This window comes from Harpia harpyja, chromosome 5 (assembly GCF_026419915.1).
Source record: "Harpia harpyja isolate bHarHar1 chromosome 5, bHarHar1 primary haplotype, whole genome shotgun sequence".
In the NCBI taxonomy this organism is placed as follows: Eukaryota; Metazoa; Chordata; class Aves; order Accipitriformes; family Accipitridae; genus Harpia; species Harpia harpyja.
The window spans coordinates 51,646,545-51,661,721 of NC_068944.1; the positions used below are offsets into that span (position 1 = coordinate 51,646,545).

The following is a 15,177-nucleotide window of genomic DNA, read 5'->3' on the forward strand; positions in this document are numbered from 1 at the left end:
GAAAATATTCATGAAGGTGACTTGCCACATATTATTTAAACTGGATTCATACCCTTTTCTTTTTTAATTGCTCTAGGTAGGGAGACCTTCTGAAAAAATTAAAAAAAAAAAAAATCACATCACTTTTACATTCAAAAATATCAATCCTCTTTTGGTTCCGTAGCACATGTCTTGTAAGCACATGTATGCTTATTCTTCTATCAAAAAGGCAGCTACAAATACCTAACCTTCAAAGTATTTAACAGAATTAAGCATGTATTTAATTTTAATTTAAAAAAAAAAAAAAAATCGGGCATCTTTCCCTTGTCAGTAACTCCCCACCCATGGAATTGATCCTTAAATCCTAGAGTTGTTACTCCTTTAACATAGACAACTATCTTTGCATGCATACGTAAAGATGACAGTCCACTGTACCCTCTTTCCAACTACTTCATAGCAATCTAAACATTTAATACATATTCCTTTAAAGAAATTTGAGTGAATTTATTGTATAAAATTATGATTGGCATGGTACAGAAAAGTTCCTTTTAATGCACATTTCCCATTAACTTGTACACAAATATTACAAGTATCGAGCAAAATGCAAAAGTCTTAAGAACTAATTCCATACTACAAAAGTGTTCACATAGTGAAGTTACTCTGGTTACAAAATGTCATGGAAATAAAAGCACTTCAAAATACATATTTGGGAAATGTTCTCGAATAATAACACAACCTTAAGTTAGTTTAAAAATGCAAAGAGATACCCTCTTCAAAACACTATTGTTGATTTGGCAAGATGGAGCAAAGTTCAGATCAGTTTGTTTACTGAAGGATTGTTCTTTCCAAGAAAAACAAAATAAAAAACCTTTAGTTAAGAAAGGGCTCAATTATACTATGATGACAAATAACGCCATCAAAAAGTTATCTGGCTCTCTTGTTTTCACACAGGAGCTGTCAGAGGCAGAGATGCGTAAATGAACACTTCCAGGTATATACAGATTGCCTTTTCAAAAACAAATGAACCAAAAAAAATACCAAGCCCCAAAACAACAAAAAGGAGACAATCTGAACTTTGTTGTTTCATTTAACTAGTTCAGTTCCTTAGGTCACAAGATCCAAGAACAGCGGTTTGCAAAGGATACATACTTAAAGAACAAAATTGAACTTTCACTACCAAGGAATGTGTAGATGTCAAGTTATGCAAGTACTATACATCCTCACAGTAAGACTGTTAAAGGCTATCAAATCTCTGCTTCGCAACGACCTTGAAAACCTGCTATTCTCAACAAGACAAAAATGCTTGAATGCAACAAGCAACCTTACAAAAAGGAGGCACCACCATACTACTAGAAAACAACAAAATTTTGAAGACTGAAAGCATCCTTGAAAACTTACACAAAATAACTACAAAATAAGCAATACATTACATTATTTTTGTATCAGATGAATTGCATGTATTTGAGCAATTGAACATTGGTACGTATATCTACATGAAACTCACACCTACAAGACATCATGTTCAGGCATTATTGTTGTTTTCCTTTTACACACACACACACGTTACTATCAGGTTATCCAGTCTATTCAAACGCAGTGAAAAACAGCCCACAGCACGCATAAAAGGAGCATTATCCAATACAGTGTCGTCTTGCAAAAATGGAGTCAGAATTCCTGAGTCTCAGAGACATTACTGTCCTCCTCTGTTACTGGATTATTTATTTTTCCAAGGAGAACCTCTAGTTTTCATATCTTCACTCTGATGAAATTTATAATAGATTGCATCTTTTAAAAAGTGTAGAACTTTTAGCAAAAACATGCCAACCAAAGTGAATTTTTAAAGCTTTTTAAAGGGAGGGGGGGTTCACTTACAAAATAAAGGCCACCTTCATGTAAGATTGGTACTGCCGGTATCCCATCACTTTGTTTAAAGGAGAGATTTAGCTCCCTATTCTGGAAGCCTTATTACATGCAGTCATGCGAGTTGAAAAACTCCATCCTTTTAACAATTAAAAATATTATAAATCGGACTAACGTGGAACAGCCCTTTGTTACAATCACCAAGGCGGTAAAACCAAAGCAACAATTAAGTCATGAAGTCTCCTTCAAATAGTCACTGCAATCTATTATAACTTCTGTATTTTCCCTTTTACTTTGCATATTACACAGTGTAACTTAAAATGTTATTTAAGAGCACTTCAGTCCCACAATGTAGGATTTAAGCTTGTGTGAATACATACACATGGCTCTGCAACATTTTTAATGACTTACAAAAATACATTCAACCAAAACTTTATATAGGGTTCTCTTTTTTTTTTTTTAAATCAAAAATGAAGGAGAAGCCAAATGGTCCCATCATTAGCTAAATAATACACTCCAAGTTCTAGAAGCAATTCCAAAGCAAAAGCACATTCAAGAATAACATACATTGAATTGCATACTTTCTCATTCATCTTTATCAGTAATAAAATTCTACTGCATATAATTATTCAGCCTTATAAATAATGCAAAGCAGAAAAATATTTACCTCTGTGCTACTTTTCTCAATTTATAGAAGCATTTCTCAGTTTATAGGAGGCAAAGGAAAAAAACCTAAAGTGCAGACTACAGGCCATGACAGGCATAATAAATGACCAAAGGTGCAGCCAAATTTGCATTTACATCTTAAGTTACTTCATCATCTTTCTTTTCTTGCTAGAAGTCACCCCGTGTGCAATTGAAGAGCTGGTCAGTTGGTTTGTGCCACAGTACAACCTGTAACCACTTGTAATTTTTTTTAAAACTAGTTGAATTGTCCATAGATATTTCTAGGCAATAGCTTAGGTTCACAAAACCTTACTTTATTAATACTTGAAATCACACAATATTGACACCTCCTCCAGAGAATGCTACTGTCCTTTTGTTGCAGTATGTGGTTGAACCACTGATGCTTGGTTGACTGTCTTTAACAAACGATGTCTTCATTTCCATTTCGCATGCTACAATAGCTGCATTCAGTTCCACTTGAGCTCGGTGAACAACATAAAACATGAGTCCTATACTTATGACAATCTGCAAATAAAATAAAAGAGTGTTGCAGGCTACATAAACTGTAAGCATGAATACAAAGCAACTCTTCTGAACAAAACAAAAAGTCGTTGACACAAAGATTCATGGAGGCATTTGTTAACTCAATGCTTCACGGGCAAGACATTAGAAGGGAGATAAACTTAACCAGTGAGTGGCTCTAAACCTACATATGCTAACAATGTAACTAGCATCTCAGAACACAGTCATTACATAGAACTTAAATATTTATATGAATTGAAAAGATGTTTTCTTTCTTTCCATTGACATCCACACACTTGTTAGAAAGCAATCCCTTCACTTTCTCTCTTGGCAAAAACGTTTCCACAAATTAAGTGGTGTATTTCTGTAAGTCAAAAGGCCTGTTCTCAATGTACCGAGTGAATAATAGGTTGAAACTGTACTGAGCATCTGCAACTTGCAAAACAGCAGAGACAGAGGATGATGCACAGTAAAGGAAATAGAACTTCTTGTCCTTGCCCCTCTGGTGTGGAAGATAGCAGAGAGGAGCAGTGTCACTGTGCTTCTTGGATATCAGGACTAAACAGGACAGATCAGAGTTTCTGAGCGACTTATAGTAGTCTGTATGGGAAGAACTTGGTTTCTGGAAGATGGCTCAGGGAGGGGACAGGATGTTGGTAGTATGATTTTGGGGTTGTTTTTTTTTGTTTTAAGGAGGAAATATTGTCTAAAACTAGGGTTTTAGTTCAGGCTTTCGATCTAAATTTTATTACTAAGAATTTTTGAACTTTCACCACAAAAATTATCAGGAATAAACCTGGACAATTTTTGCTTAGAAATTACTCATTCAATGACTTCAGCATGCACAGCACTTCCCAGAGCAGCCTTTGGTTTCAATAAAACACCAGTTAAATTTTCAGTTGAGATACTCCTTAAAAAAAAATAAAATCTTCAAATAAAAAAAATCCATCTGTCTCATAGTGACAGTCCCTTTGAAAGAAGTAAATTCCTCTGCCTTTTTTAAGAATGTTTTATGAAACTAGCTGGAATCTGCAACTTCCTTTCAAAAAACCAAAAAGGTTACATTGTTTACAACAGAACCTAAGTTTTGAGTCCAAAATCTGAACTTCATTATTAATTGGTAGGGTTATGTTTTAACGTTAAGGACTATCACTTAAAGCATCTGTCAGCATGGCATAAAAGATGCTAGAATATGACCAAGTAAGATGATTGACAAGTACAGTCATAGGATAATTGCAGCTGGAAGGCATCCCCGGCAGTCTCTAGCCCAACCTGCTGCTCAGAGCAGGGCTGGCTGCAAGATCAGACCAGGCTGCTCAGGACTTTTGTCCAGTCAAGCCTTGAAAACTTCCAAAGATGGAGATTTCATCACCTCTCTGGGCAACTGCTGCTTGACCACCCTTGTGGTGAGAAAGATTTTCCTCGCGAATTCAAGTTATACATTGCAAAAACTGGCCAATGTAAGAGTCAAAAACAGACTACAGACACCAAATTCTGAATATAGAGGAAAAATCCTATTCTAAAAGCTTAGCCAAATATTTAAATTTGTCTTGTTTCAGAAATATTACTACCAGTAACCTAGTTCCCTAGATGAGTAATTTAAAAAAATACATACACACAGACAACTATGAAATGTGAAGGATTTTTAGAGCTATTTACTAAATCAAAGTCCCATTAAAGCCCAGCAAGGCAAAGCACCAGGCAGATGCCTGAGAGAAAGTGGGAGAACATAAGTAATTCCTCCACTAACAGGGTCCCCTTGACTTAGGTCCCAAGGATTGCTCTCAAGGAGGTGAGCACTCCTATTCATTCAGCCTCTCCAGCTAGCACTTACCTGAGTGACAGTTATGGTACAACCTATATATAATCCACAAAGAGGAGCCAATGTCATTTAAAAAAAAAAAAAATATTAATGGAAAAAAAAGGGAAAGACCACTAAAAACTACTACCCTGGAAATAACATTTCATGACTAAAATGAAAGCTGATCAAGTAACCATTTATTTTCTCTTTGATCTATTAATCACATTTACAAAGCCATTTTTAATACTCATAAACCTGTCCTATGAAGTCTATAAATTATATGTTCTTTTTAAGAACACACAATTTTCGGGGGGGGGGGGGGGGCAGTTAAAATGGTTCTAGACTTAATTTTCTATCTTAGCATTGTTAAACGTCAGCTTTATGACTGTAAAAACTGAGGAAGATAAATGACTGCAGTACCAACTAAAAGTCTGCAAACCATGGTAACTGCTGGTCAAACACAGCCTGAAGCACCGATGCTGTCAGAGCAGGTTTTAATATATAATCTGGTTCTGAAATACTCACTATCTCTGTGCTCGTAAAGGTCTCAGACTTAAGGATTACTGCCAAGATTTACTGACAAATTATTTCATCGGCTAAGCTCATGTAAAGGTACTATATACTTCTCACAAATTTACTCACTTGCAAAATTAGGTGCATTTCTACAGCACTTTTCATCCTAAATACCTATGCAAAATCAGGAGTGTTCAATGCTAATAGTGAACACTGAACAGGTGCTGGGTCTAAGCACCCTGAGCACACTACTTCACAGTCGGTGGCACATCAGCTTTTGTGTAGAGGGGCCTTGACAAGTCTACAATTCAGCAGGAAATTACCACAGAGGGCAACAGAAGAAAACTTGACAAAACTGCGGCAGAAAGAGAAAAAGAGAACACTAAGTTCTGCTTTGTGTCACGTGAGGTATGAAAGAATTAAATTTTTCTAACAGAAGAAAGCAAAAATCAAAAGAGAACAGTACACTGGAAACCCATTTCCCTGGGTATCTAGCAGTCAATAAGCCTGTGAAAAAGAAACGTCAGCTCAGTTTTACACAATCTACTGAAAATACCAATAACAGAGCTATAAATCAAACACTTTTTAAAACCTGTTACTTTTCAATACCACATGCCCTACTTGCTTGGCTCTCAGTCTGTAAGAGGTCGGCTGCCTCAGACTAGGGAGCTGTTATGCCAACAAAGAGCAGCTCTTAAGCCCTGAGACATGCATCACCCTAAACCTCCTGCAGCCCACCCCTTTTACACTGCAGGCTGTACAGTCTGAAAGAGAAATCAGCAATGCTGAATCTCTCTACATCTCATACATGTTCCTACAGGCATGCAGTTTCCCAAGCTAAGATTCAATGACTTGAAGAGACAAAGCTACAGGAAGGAAACTTGCCTACTGTCTCCAGAAGCAAAGTCCTGTCTTGAATCCCACTGGTACAGCAGATGAGCAAGAAATTAGGGGGATAAAGAAATAAACTCAAACACAAGAAGATGACTGTTTCCAAGAATCATTGCTTACCCAAACAGTCAGAGACTGACATTACTGTTACCAAGGCCTATGAAAGCAATCATTTTATCTTACCTGTAAACTGAATATAAAATAGCCACTAACACTTTGTTCTGCAATCACATCCTCCATGGTGCGCAAGGTAGTGCCCAAGTATGAGTTTAGGAGCTGAGTAGGAAGCAGCCCAACTGAAGAAGCCATCAGGTAGTTCGGTAGTGACAAATCTGTAATCTGAGTAAAAGAAAGTGTAAGAAAGTGAGCACAGCTCCAACACAGTCTAGGTGCAGAAACCACCAGACTGCTGCTCCCACAAGCATCCATGCAAAAAAATGAAATAATTTCTTACATTCCTTCACTGAAACTTTCCACTGTATGTGAATCTAAGATAACACAATAAAACAGTACGTGGCTAGTTTTCATCTGGCCTTTTTACAGTTACTAGGTTTTATTTCATTTCATCTTACATTACACAACATCTCTGTGCAAAGGTCATTAACTAAGGATGCAATTACACTGTTCATTGAAGATGTTTATTTCTTCATGGAGAACGGAGCCCTACAATTTATGAGAATTTGCTTGCGGGAAGAAATTACTTTACCAAATGTGAAGGTCTAAAGCAAAAATCTATTTGCTTTGCTTTTTACATGTATGGCAACTAATAAAAGAGGTAACTGTTCAAAATGTCACTGTATTAAATATGATCTAGGTAAACGGAATGGCAGATACAATTTGCCCCTGCAAGGGAAGTTATATACTCACTAAGATACATATATCTATCAGTGATCTCTAGTAGCAATATCTATTATCTATCAGTGACACACATGGGTATCATTAAGATTCTCTACCAAAGATATTTTGTGTCACACTTTAATTAGTGAAAAAAACAGTACATGGGGCTATAGCTGTTTGTTAGTTTCTCTGGAAAAAACCACTAATAATACTTCAAGATATCTTCCTCTCTTTGCTGTGAAATTTCTGTTCTGAGTCAGTATGTGGACAGTTTACAAGGGAACAAAGTACACAGCACTAGTTAAATTAGTATCAGCAGCCATCGGGAAATATTAAATTTGAGAGCCAAGAGGCCAAAAGATATTTACACAAGAAAAATGAAAACAGGAGGAAACTATGGGTTAAAAATTAGTATGAAAAGGGTGATTTTGAAAGAAGCAGCCTAAGGAATTTTCCAGACAATTCAGTTGATCACATAGTAATAAAACAAGTTCTAATTAAGAACAGCCCCTAACACTGGGAGCCTACATTGAAATTATTGACCTTGACAGTTTTGTACAATGTCGAAGACAAGAGAATAGCAGCAAAGTTACTCATTTCATCATCCTATTCTTAAAATAAACTTTGGTTACTATGAAAGTCACAGTGCTGAATTCTCAGAGCTCTAAGCACCATCAGTGTTAAGTTTCTGGGAGGACGGAAGGGCGATGGAGGAGGAGAATGCAGCGAAGCATAAAGATTAATTCACAGGAACAAGACCCATTAAGCCAATTCCAAACTTCACACTGCAAATTACATGTCCCACAGACTGAAATATATACAAGCAACACAAATAATACATTTCCCTCTCTATAAAAGATTAATTTAGGTTTCAAATGAAAAAGCACTACGGAATTATGTCAGAACTTCGTATTGACTGATGCTTTGAGAAGTCTTACTTTTTTTTTTATTATTATTTATTTTAAACTTTATAGTAGTCTCAGCCATGTAATAAGAATGCACAACCAAAACTTCCCATATTGGCAAGGGAATGAAGGAACTGCTATTAAAAGTCTCTGAAATACTAATGCTGAGGCAAGATTTGCTAAGTAGGACACTGTCATTAAATCTAATGGAGCTGGGAAACCTCCCAAAGATTGTTTTAACACTCCCAGGCACCTCTTTCATTTCTGTATACATGTTAAGGACACTTTGGTTGCAAAGCAACACGTTTGCACGGCTGGATCTGTCCTGAAGCAACTGGACCTCCTGGGCCATGAGAGAGACTGTTTCCAAACAAAGGGGAGGCTGCCAATGGACACACTGGACTGAGTCTTGTGCTTCCCACTAAAATGAAAGTCAAGGACGGAGGGGGGGGGGAATTTACAGGTGCCCTTTTAACTGCTCGTTTGCAGGGTTTAGACCTACAGTGGTATCCTTTCCCCTGGAAGGCAGAGGAAGTAGACAGCATCCCTACCTAAGAAACCTGAGAAATTTTCAATAAAACTTACAGCTTTCCATGTCTTTCCTTCTACAAAACTTTACCTGTTCTAGAAACCTGCCAGACTGGGTGGGGTCTGTGTGGCCAAGCTGCCAAACAGAGGCTACCACGACTCTGTTTCTACAGAAAGCTCAAGCCAGCAGAAATTAACAGTGAAATCCCAATGCAAGCATGGATGCAATTGTTATAGGCCATACCGATGTGTTAAAACAGAACTAAGAACTACCTAACCACTCTGGTAACAAAAGTGTTAGCCAGAAATTCTCCCACTAAACCTTGGACAGGCCTTGTCCAGTAAAACTTTTGTGTATTCTTTGCAGCTGACACCTTTGGATCAGTCCTGTCAAAGAATAAACGCTTGTGTCAGGACTTTGTTGGGAGCTCACATGCCTTTGGGGATTGCAGCAGATTTCTCTCCTCTCAACTTATGAAATCCTGTGTTTCAGATCAGATAGCAACCGAGACCAAAGAACAATTCTGATGCTCTTTACTTTCTCCAGAAAACGCCACCAAAAAACCCAGGTAGCAAATAAAAAACAAAACAAAAAATAGCTAGCAACTTTTCAACAAGCAAAGTAAGCAGCCTGCATGTTCCTGCAAAGCAGGTACCATTTCTTGAACTCTGATTTCACTGTGTGCATTTCTCGAACCGGAGATGCATACTGGGACACATTATTTCCTCTGTACAATACTCCTCTCAGAGGAGAAAGACGAAGTATGAATTCTGATCTAAGCTACACCTGGCACTGCAAATAATCAGTCTGCACAAATCTAGCTCCAGGGACCCAGTAGTGGGAAGGAGGTGATAACCTGCATACCAGGCCTCCTTACAGACCTGCCTTCAGAACACTCAGCTGTCAAGGGGAGAGGGCTGCGCATGGGCAAACACTTAGTAAGAGTTATCAGGCCACCCTGGCACCACAGGAACAATAAGTAAGCAAAACCCACTCAAAGAGAAAAGCAAACATGCTTTCAGTTAAGAAGTTTCTAGGTCTTCCAGAAAGGCAAGTAAATACATTACCCCAATGCTCCTACTATCAGCTCTTTCCCAAAGAGCAGCAGAATGACCTTAAGAAGCAAGATGTTCATGTCTGGCTGGTGAGAAACTAAGACATTCGTGTTAATTTTCTTCTTGTGCTGTTTCAAATAATATGATCCCATCACTAATCAAATGCTAGGAAGCTCTTCCTTCCTTCTGTACATTCCTCTGCAATTCAACCTCCCCAAAACCCTCAGCAGACGGTACACACCACTAAACAAGTGCTTGTAGAAACTCATTAGTCCCAGCCCTGCAGATGACCCCTCTCACATCAAGGTTATGCCTTGTCCTGGACCTCATGTGTCACTTCCTCCCTTCCCTCTCATTTAAGTATTCTCAGTATCTCCAGTTTACTTACAAATATGCACACAGAAAACACGCATAGACCAGACTGCTGGCAAATTAAAGATGTGCAGGTTTTCTTAAGTTCACTGTTCTTTCTTCTACTATAAAGAGCAATCCTTTTCAAATTCATTCCTGAAGTTGCTAGCACAGGGAATGGACAGATAGTTAGGGCACCCCAAATCCCCTTGCATTATAAACCTAAGTAGACCATTAAATTTTCAAATAAATCAGATTTCAAAGAAATGACAACTCAGTCTGTGTAGGCAGAATTTTGTATTCTATACGTAGCTCAAACTTGACCCACAGCGAGAAACTGCCTTGAATTCCCAGATTTGCATGCAACACTTTATTTTCCAGTAATCTAGTAGTTCATATTAAATGTTCTCGGTTAAAAATTGAACACACTGTGCTTTATTTGACTATGCTGCAAAGTAATAAATCCAGAATGATAAATGCAAACCAAACTAATTTTAGCAGGCAACATCCAAGTTATTTGGCATACTCAAGAATCTGGTTTCATCTCATTTCCTACCTTTTATTTTAATACTGATACCTTCCACTTGGAAAGAAAATTATTTAGCTTGCGGTACTTAGAGAATACAAAGCACTGATCTACAGCATCATTTTAATATTGCAATGGCCTGAATACTCTGCTGAATCTTGTTTCCAACAGAATGGTTATGCCAGGAAGGAAATCATTTTAACTCAGTAATTCTCTGGTCAGTTCTTCATATCCAATACTGCCCTACATCTGCTGACTACTTCAAGTGATGCCCAGAAGCTGTGAACAACCAAAGCACAACAGCTCTCCCCACTTTAGGAGAGTCACACTAGAGCAGAAGCTTCATCTGCTACACCAGGACTTTGGGCTCCAGGGGTACTCTGCTCCTGGCTGCACGGGTCTAAGCTTCCTCAGTCCTGCAGTAACACAGGTAAACAAATAAAACAGCTGAGGGTCTTCTCATTCATAACAAGGAAATGGTTAATGGATCTGCTTAAAAAGAAATTATAAGTTGCTACAGCTTTTATCGGCAGGAGATTGCAGCTCACGAGACAAATGCCCCAGCACACACAGTTTTATATATAGCAATTTTAAATATTTGTTGTGGGTGTTAACCCCTAAAAATTGTGTGGATTAATTTTTTCTTAAATAACAAATTTGGTATTCAGTGACCTACTCATTTCAACCAGATGATTCTGCCAAAATTAAGCAAGTGCTTCAGAAGGGTACAGGATCAGGAGTGCTGATGGGGGATGGAAAGCATGCTATAAGAAAGTAGCACACCAAAACACTTGTTTATAGTGTCTCTTACATTAAAGAACATAGGAGTTACTGTTAAACATTGTGAAATTTTTCACAATCTGGTTTGCTCTGTTTTGATTTCACCGAGTTAGCAGACACCACTGAGGCATAACACACAGCCAAAACCATATCCTTCAGCCAAAGCATTCAGGAAGAACTGACGGTCTGAAATTGTCATCATCAGCATGATGGCACTCAAAAGCAATACCCTCTACGTTCGTCTTCACTTTCTCCTTTAAGATGATCAAAGAGAACAGTGAGATCATAAGTTTTAAATAATTTTTCTTAAAGAATGTACCAATCTTCATCTAAAAGTAGAAAGAAAAGCAAGTCCAACCCTTTTCCGAACTCAAGTTTAAATAAACTTTCAGTACCACTCCGGTGTACCAAGTCCCTTTTCAGCTGTGAGCCTACATCTTAATGCTCTGTCCAAACTGCGCAGCCTCTCTTGTGTCCATGGACTTAACACTCCTTATGGATTTGCTAGATGTATGCTACAAACAACCACCAAACTGAGCAAGAATTTTAATCTGTCTGCTTCTTTCTTTCCAATATGGTTATTTATATTAAGTAGCTGAGGGAGATCTGGCAAGACTGCTTAAAATTCCAACTTTTCCTCCACTCAGATCACTTTAAAAACACAAGCACTTTAAAACTGCTGAGTTCTCCGCAGATTTTGCTACACAGCTCTTTGGTGCTTCTTTCTAACACCAGAACAGAGTCTCAAAAGCCGGAGAGCAACTCTAACGCAACGCCACTGAACGAGGCACCTCGAGAACCTGCCTGCCGTCCCTCCGCAAGCACGGAAGAGCCAGTAGCAAGAGGAGGCAGGGGGGCTGCTTTTACTGTTGTTAAAAGAGAAAGAAACCAAAGTTTCTTCCCCGGAAAGGGGGCAACCTCCACCAGCCACACTGGCCGCGAACGCTGCAAGCCATCCTTCCAGCCAGAGCATCCTCCTTGGCCGCAGCCACCGGGCTGGGGCACACGGCCCGGGCCGGGACTCACCGCGAAGACGGCGTTCTGCAGCCCGAAGGGGATCGGCGTCAGCCGTGCCAGAGCCACCACCTTGAGGCCGCCACCGCCCTCCACGACGCGGACAACGGCGCTGAGCGTCTCACTGCCCTGGATCCTTGCCCGCGCCCAGCGGGCCAACAGCCGCTTGCAGGCCACATGGGCGACGAAGGTGCCGACGAGGACGCCGAGCACCATCAGCCCCATGCCCAGCACGAAGCCGTAGAGGTAGCCGGCGGCCACGTTGAGCAGGATGTAGCCCCATCCGCAGGGGAAGGACACGACGATGAAGCCCACGGTGAAGAGCAGCACGCCGGCCAGGCTGTCCAGGCTCTCGGCCCAGAGCAGCAGGTCCCGCAGGTACTGGCGCACCAGGGCCAGCGAGGCGAAGCAGAGGGCCGCCAGGACGCACACGCTGAGGCAGCTCTTGCACCAGCAGGTGCCCAGGAGGCAGCAGGAGCAGCGCCAGCCCCGGGCCTCGGCCAGCCCGGGCCCGCCGCCGCCGCCCGCCTCGGGCAGCTGGCAGAGCAGCAGCTCCGCCGGCGGCAGCACGCCCTGCTCCGCGTAGGGCCCCAGCAGCAGCCCGCCGGCCCCCGCCGCCTCCGCCGGGACGAAGCCGACGGCGTCCCCGCCGCCGCCTCCTGCCGCCGTCCCGGCGGCTCGGGACAGCCAGCGGCCCAGGTCCTGCCGGGCCCCCTGCGCCGCCGCCTGCTTCACGGCCCGGGAGAGGAGCTGCAGCGCCGCGGCCCCCGCGCCCCACATCCCCCCGCCCCGCCGCCCGGCCCTAGCGCCGCCGAGCCGCCCGGCCCCGTCGCTCCCCGCCTCCCCACGCAGCCTGCGGGCAGGGGCGGCCGCTCCCTCATCGCCCCGCCATGGCCCGGCTGCCGGCGGCGGAGCCCAGCCGAGGGCCGGGCGGGGGCGGGGAAGCGGCAGTGGGGAGGGCGGGGAGGAGGGGGCCGCGCTTCGCCGCCGCCGCCGCGCGGGCCCGGCGGGCGGAGGGGCCGCGGCGGCCTCCGCGCTGCCTGCCCTCTCGGCCGCGCCGCCGGGGCTGCGGCGTTAGACGGCGGCGCCGCGCTCTCCGTCCCGGCAGAGGCAGCGGCGGCCCTGGCGGAGCGCGAGTCCCGGGGGGCGGCAGCGGCGGCGGCGGCAGCAGCAGCAGAAGCGGCAGGGGGGCTCCATCTCCCGGTGCGCTGGGCTCCCGCTCCGCTCCGGGAAGCGCCTTCTCGGAGTGGCGGTGCCGATGTGGCAGCCCGGGCGCCGCTGGCAGCGGAGGGGGAGGAGGCTCGGCTCCGGCGGCAGCCGCGCTCTGCCCCGCTGCGGGGCTCGGCGGCAGCGCCGCGGCCCGCCCCCCGCTCTGCCCGGCCCAGCCCCTCCCCGCCCCGGGCGCGCCGCGCCGGCCGGGATGTGCCTCCGCGGGGCGCCGCGGCCCCTCCGGCCTCGCCCTCGCCTCAGGCAGCCGCCCGCCGGCGTCCCCGCCGTTTTCCCGCCCCGTTCTCAGAAGCGCCCTCCTTCGCGGCGGAGCCTTAGCGGCGGGATCTGGAGGGGCCGTGCTGCAAGGCTGGTTGTTTTCTGTCAGACGAGCGCGTGGTCGAGGCTCTCTGACCAGGCGGTTACTCTTGGGCTCCCGTGACACGTCGGCCACTTTCCCTCCCTTACGTGAAGGCTTCGTATCACAACCCCCCCGGTGTTCTCCTCTTCACCGGCGAGACAAGGCTCTCCCAGCCAGCGGCCGGGGGTTTGAGCCGAGGGGTGACAACCAAGGCCCCTCAGCTCCGCGACTGCTGCGTGGTGCTTGCAGCATCGCCAGATCGGGACAGCTTGGCTCACCCAGCTGCCTGGCCCACATGCCTGAAGGCTCAGACACGCTTTTGGATGGCTTGAGCTTGAATTTTGAACCATTGCTAGAAGGAAAGAAACAGCCTGAATATGCAGCGAGGGCTCAATTTCGGGGGGTGTTTTCTCAGGAGCCTCTCTGAGGCTTGACAGCTTTGCAGGTCGCTGTTGCTCTGGTGTTACTAATGACAGGAACCGTATAGTGCAGAAAGTGTTTTGCTTTTGTTACAACGCTTAAACGTACAATGTGCTCCGGCGGAGTTATATTCCTCTGCTGGGAAATTTGCAGGCGTATATAAAACGAGAATGTGTGTGGGAGTTGTAAAGGTTAAAGGGTGAGTGGAAACACCCCCCCCCCAGAATCTCAAAATGAAGAGCATATCTTGAAGAATGTACTGCAAATACGTTCACTTGCAAAATACGCTGTTAGAAATGATATAACCTGGGAAATCCAACAAGTCAGCCTAAGAAAATGACAGATGTCTTTGAGCACCACAGCAGAATAAAACAATCCTGGGAGACTCTGTACAGCAGGGAAGTTGCAGACAAACATCTCCAGCATAATCTGCTTTCTTGCTGTTACCTGTACCTGACTGTGAGCACTTCATTTTGTGTGTGCTCTTTACTTACAATGCAAACACAGGCAGGGCATGCATCCAGAATAGGCAAGAAAGGTCTGCATTACGGCTTGTAAAGGATGGTGGGCATGCTCGTACATCCAGTAAGGCATTTCAGCAAACTGGAGATGGCTGGAAGTTCAGTAGAAAAACAAGAAGACAAAATATTAATTTCTGGTTTTATACTAAGAGCATGTATGTCTTTGGATGTGGATTCAGCTTGTGTATATTTTTGTTTTACACTGCCCCTACATTTCTGCATTTAAAGTACATAACCTTGTGCTCAGAGCTGGAATGAATCTCCTGCTGCCACTCCTAAAAGCTACAGGGTTCTGTATGTATAATCACAGAAAACGTACGTGAAAAGGGACCACGAAAGGGTATGAGGAACATAGTGGTCTATCTAAGTGACAGTCCTGACATTACACTCCAACCTATAAAAATATTTTAACTAATTGGTTAGTGGAGATGCTTCTTCAG

The 15,177-nt window shown here is 43.4% G+C and overlaps 1 protein-coding gene across 1 annotated transcript; it reads right to left on the reverse strand.

Annotated features, from left to right (window-relative positions):
• Positions 1–458: 458 nt before the first annotated feature.
• Positions 459–13,288, reverse strand: TMEM64 (transmembrane protein 64). The gene is made up of 3 exons (XM_052787237.1): positions 12,242–13,288; positions 6,416–6,571; positions 459–3,030 (listed from the first exon to the last, which is right to left on the reverse strand). The coding sequence occupies exons 1-3, from the start codon at positions 13,007–13,009 to the stop codon at positions 2,836–2,838; spliced, it is 1,119 nt and encodes a 372-aa protein (XP_052643197.1). The 5' UTR covers positions 13,010–13,288; the 3' UTR covers positions 459–2,835.
• Positions 13,289–15,177: the final 1,889 nt, after the last annotated feature.

Coding starts and splice junctions, on each gene's coding strand:
- TMEM64 (XM_052787237.1), bottom strand. CDS start 13,009: ATGTGGGGCGCGGGGGCCGCGGCGCTGCAGCTCCTCTCCCGGGCCGTG. Junction 6,572..12,241: donor TGCAGAACGCCGTCTTCGCG/GTGAGTCCCGGC, acceptor TCTTTTACTCAG/ATTACAGATTTGTCACTACC. Junction 3,031..6,415: donor ATTTTATATTCAGTTTACAG/GTAAGATAAAAT, acceptor TTTTATTTGCAG/ATTGTCATAAGTATAGGACT.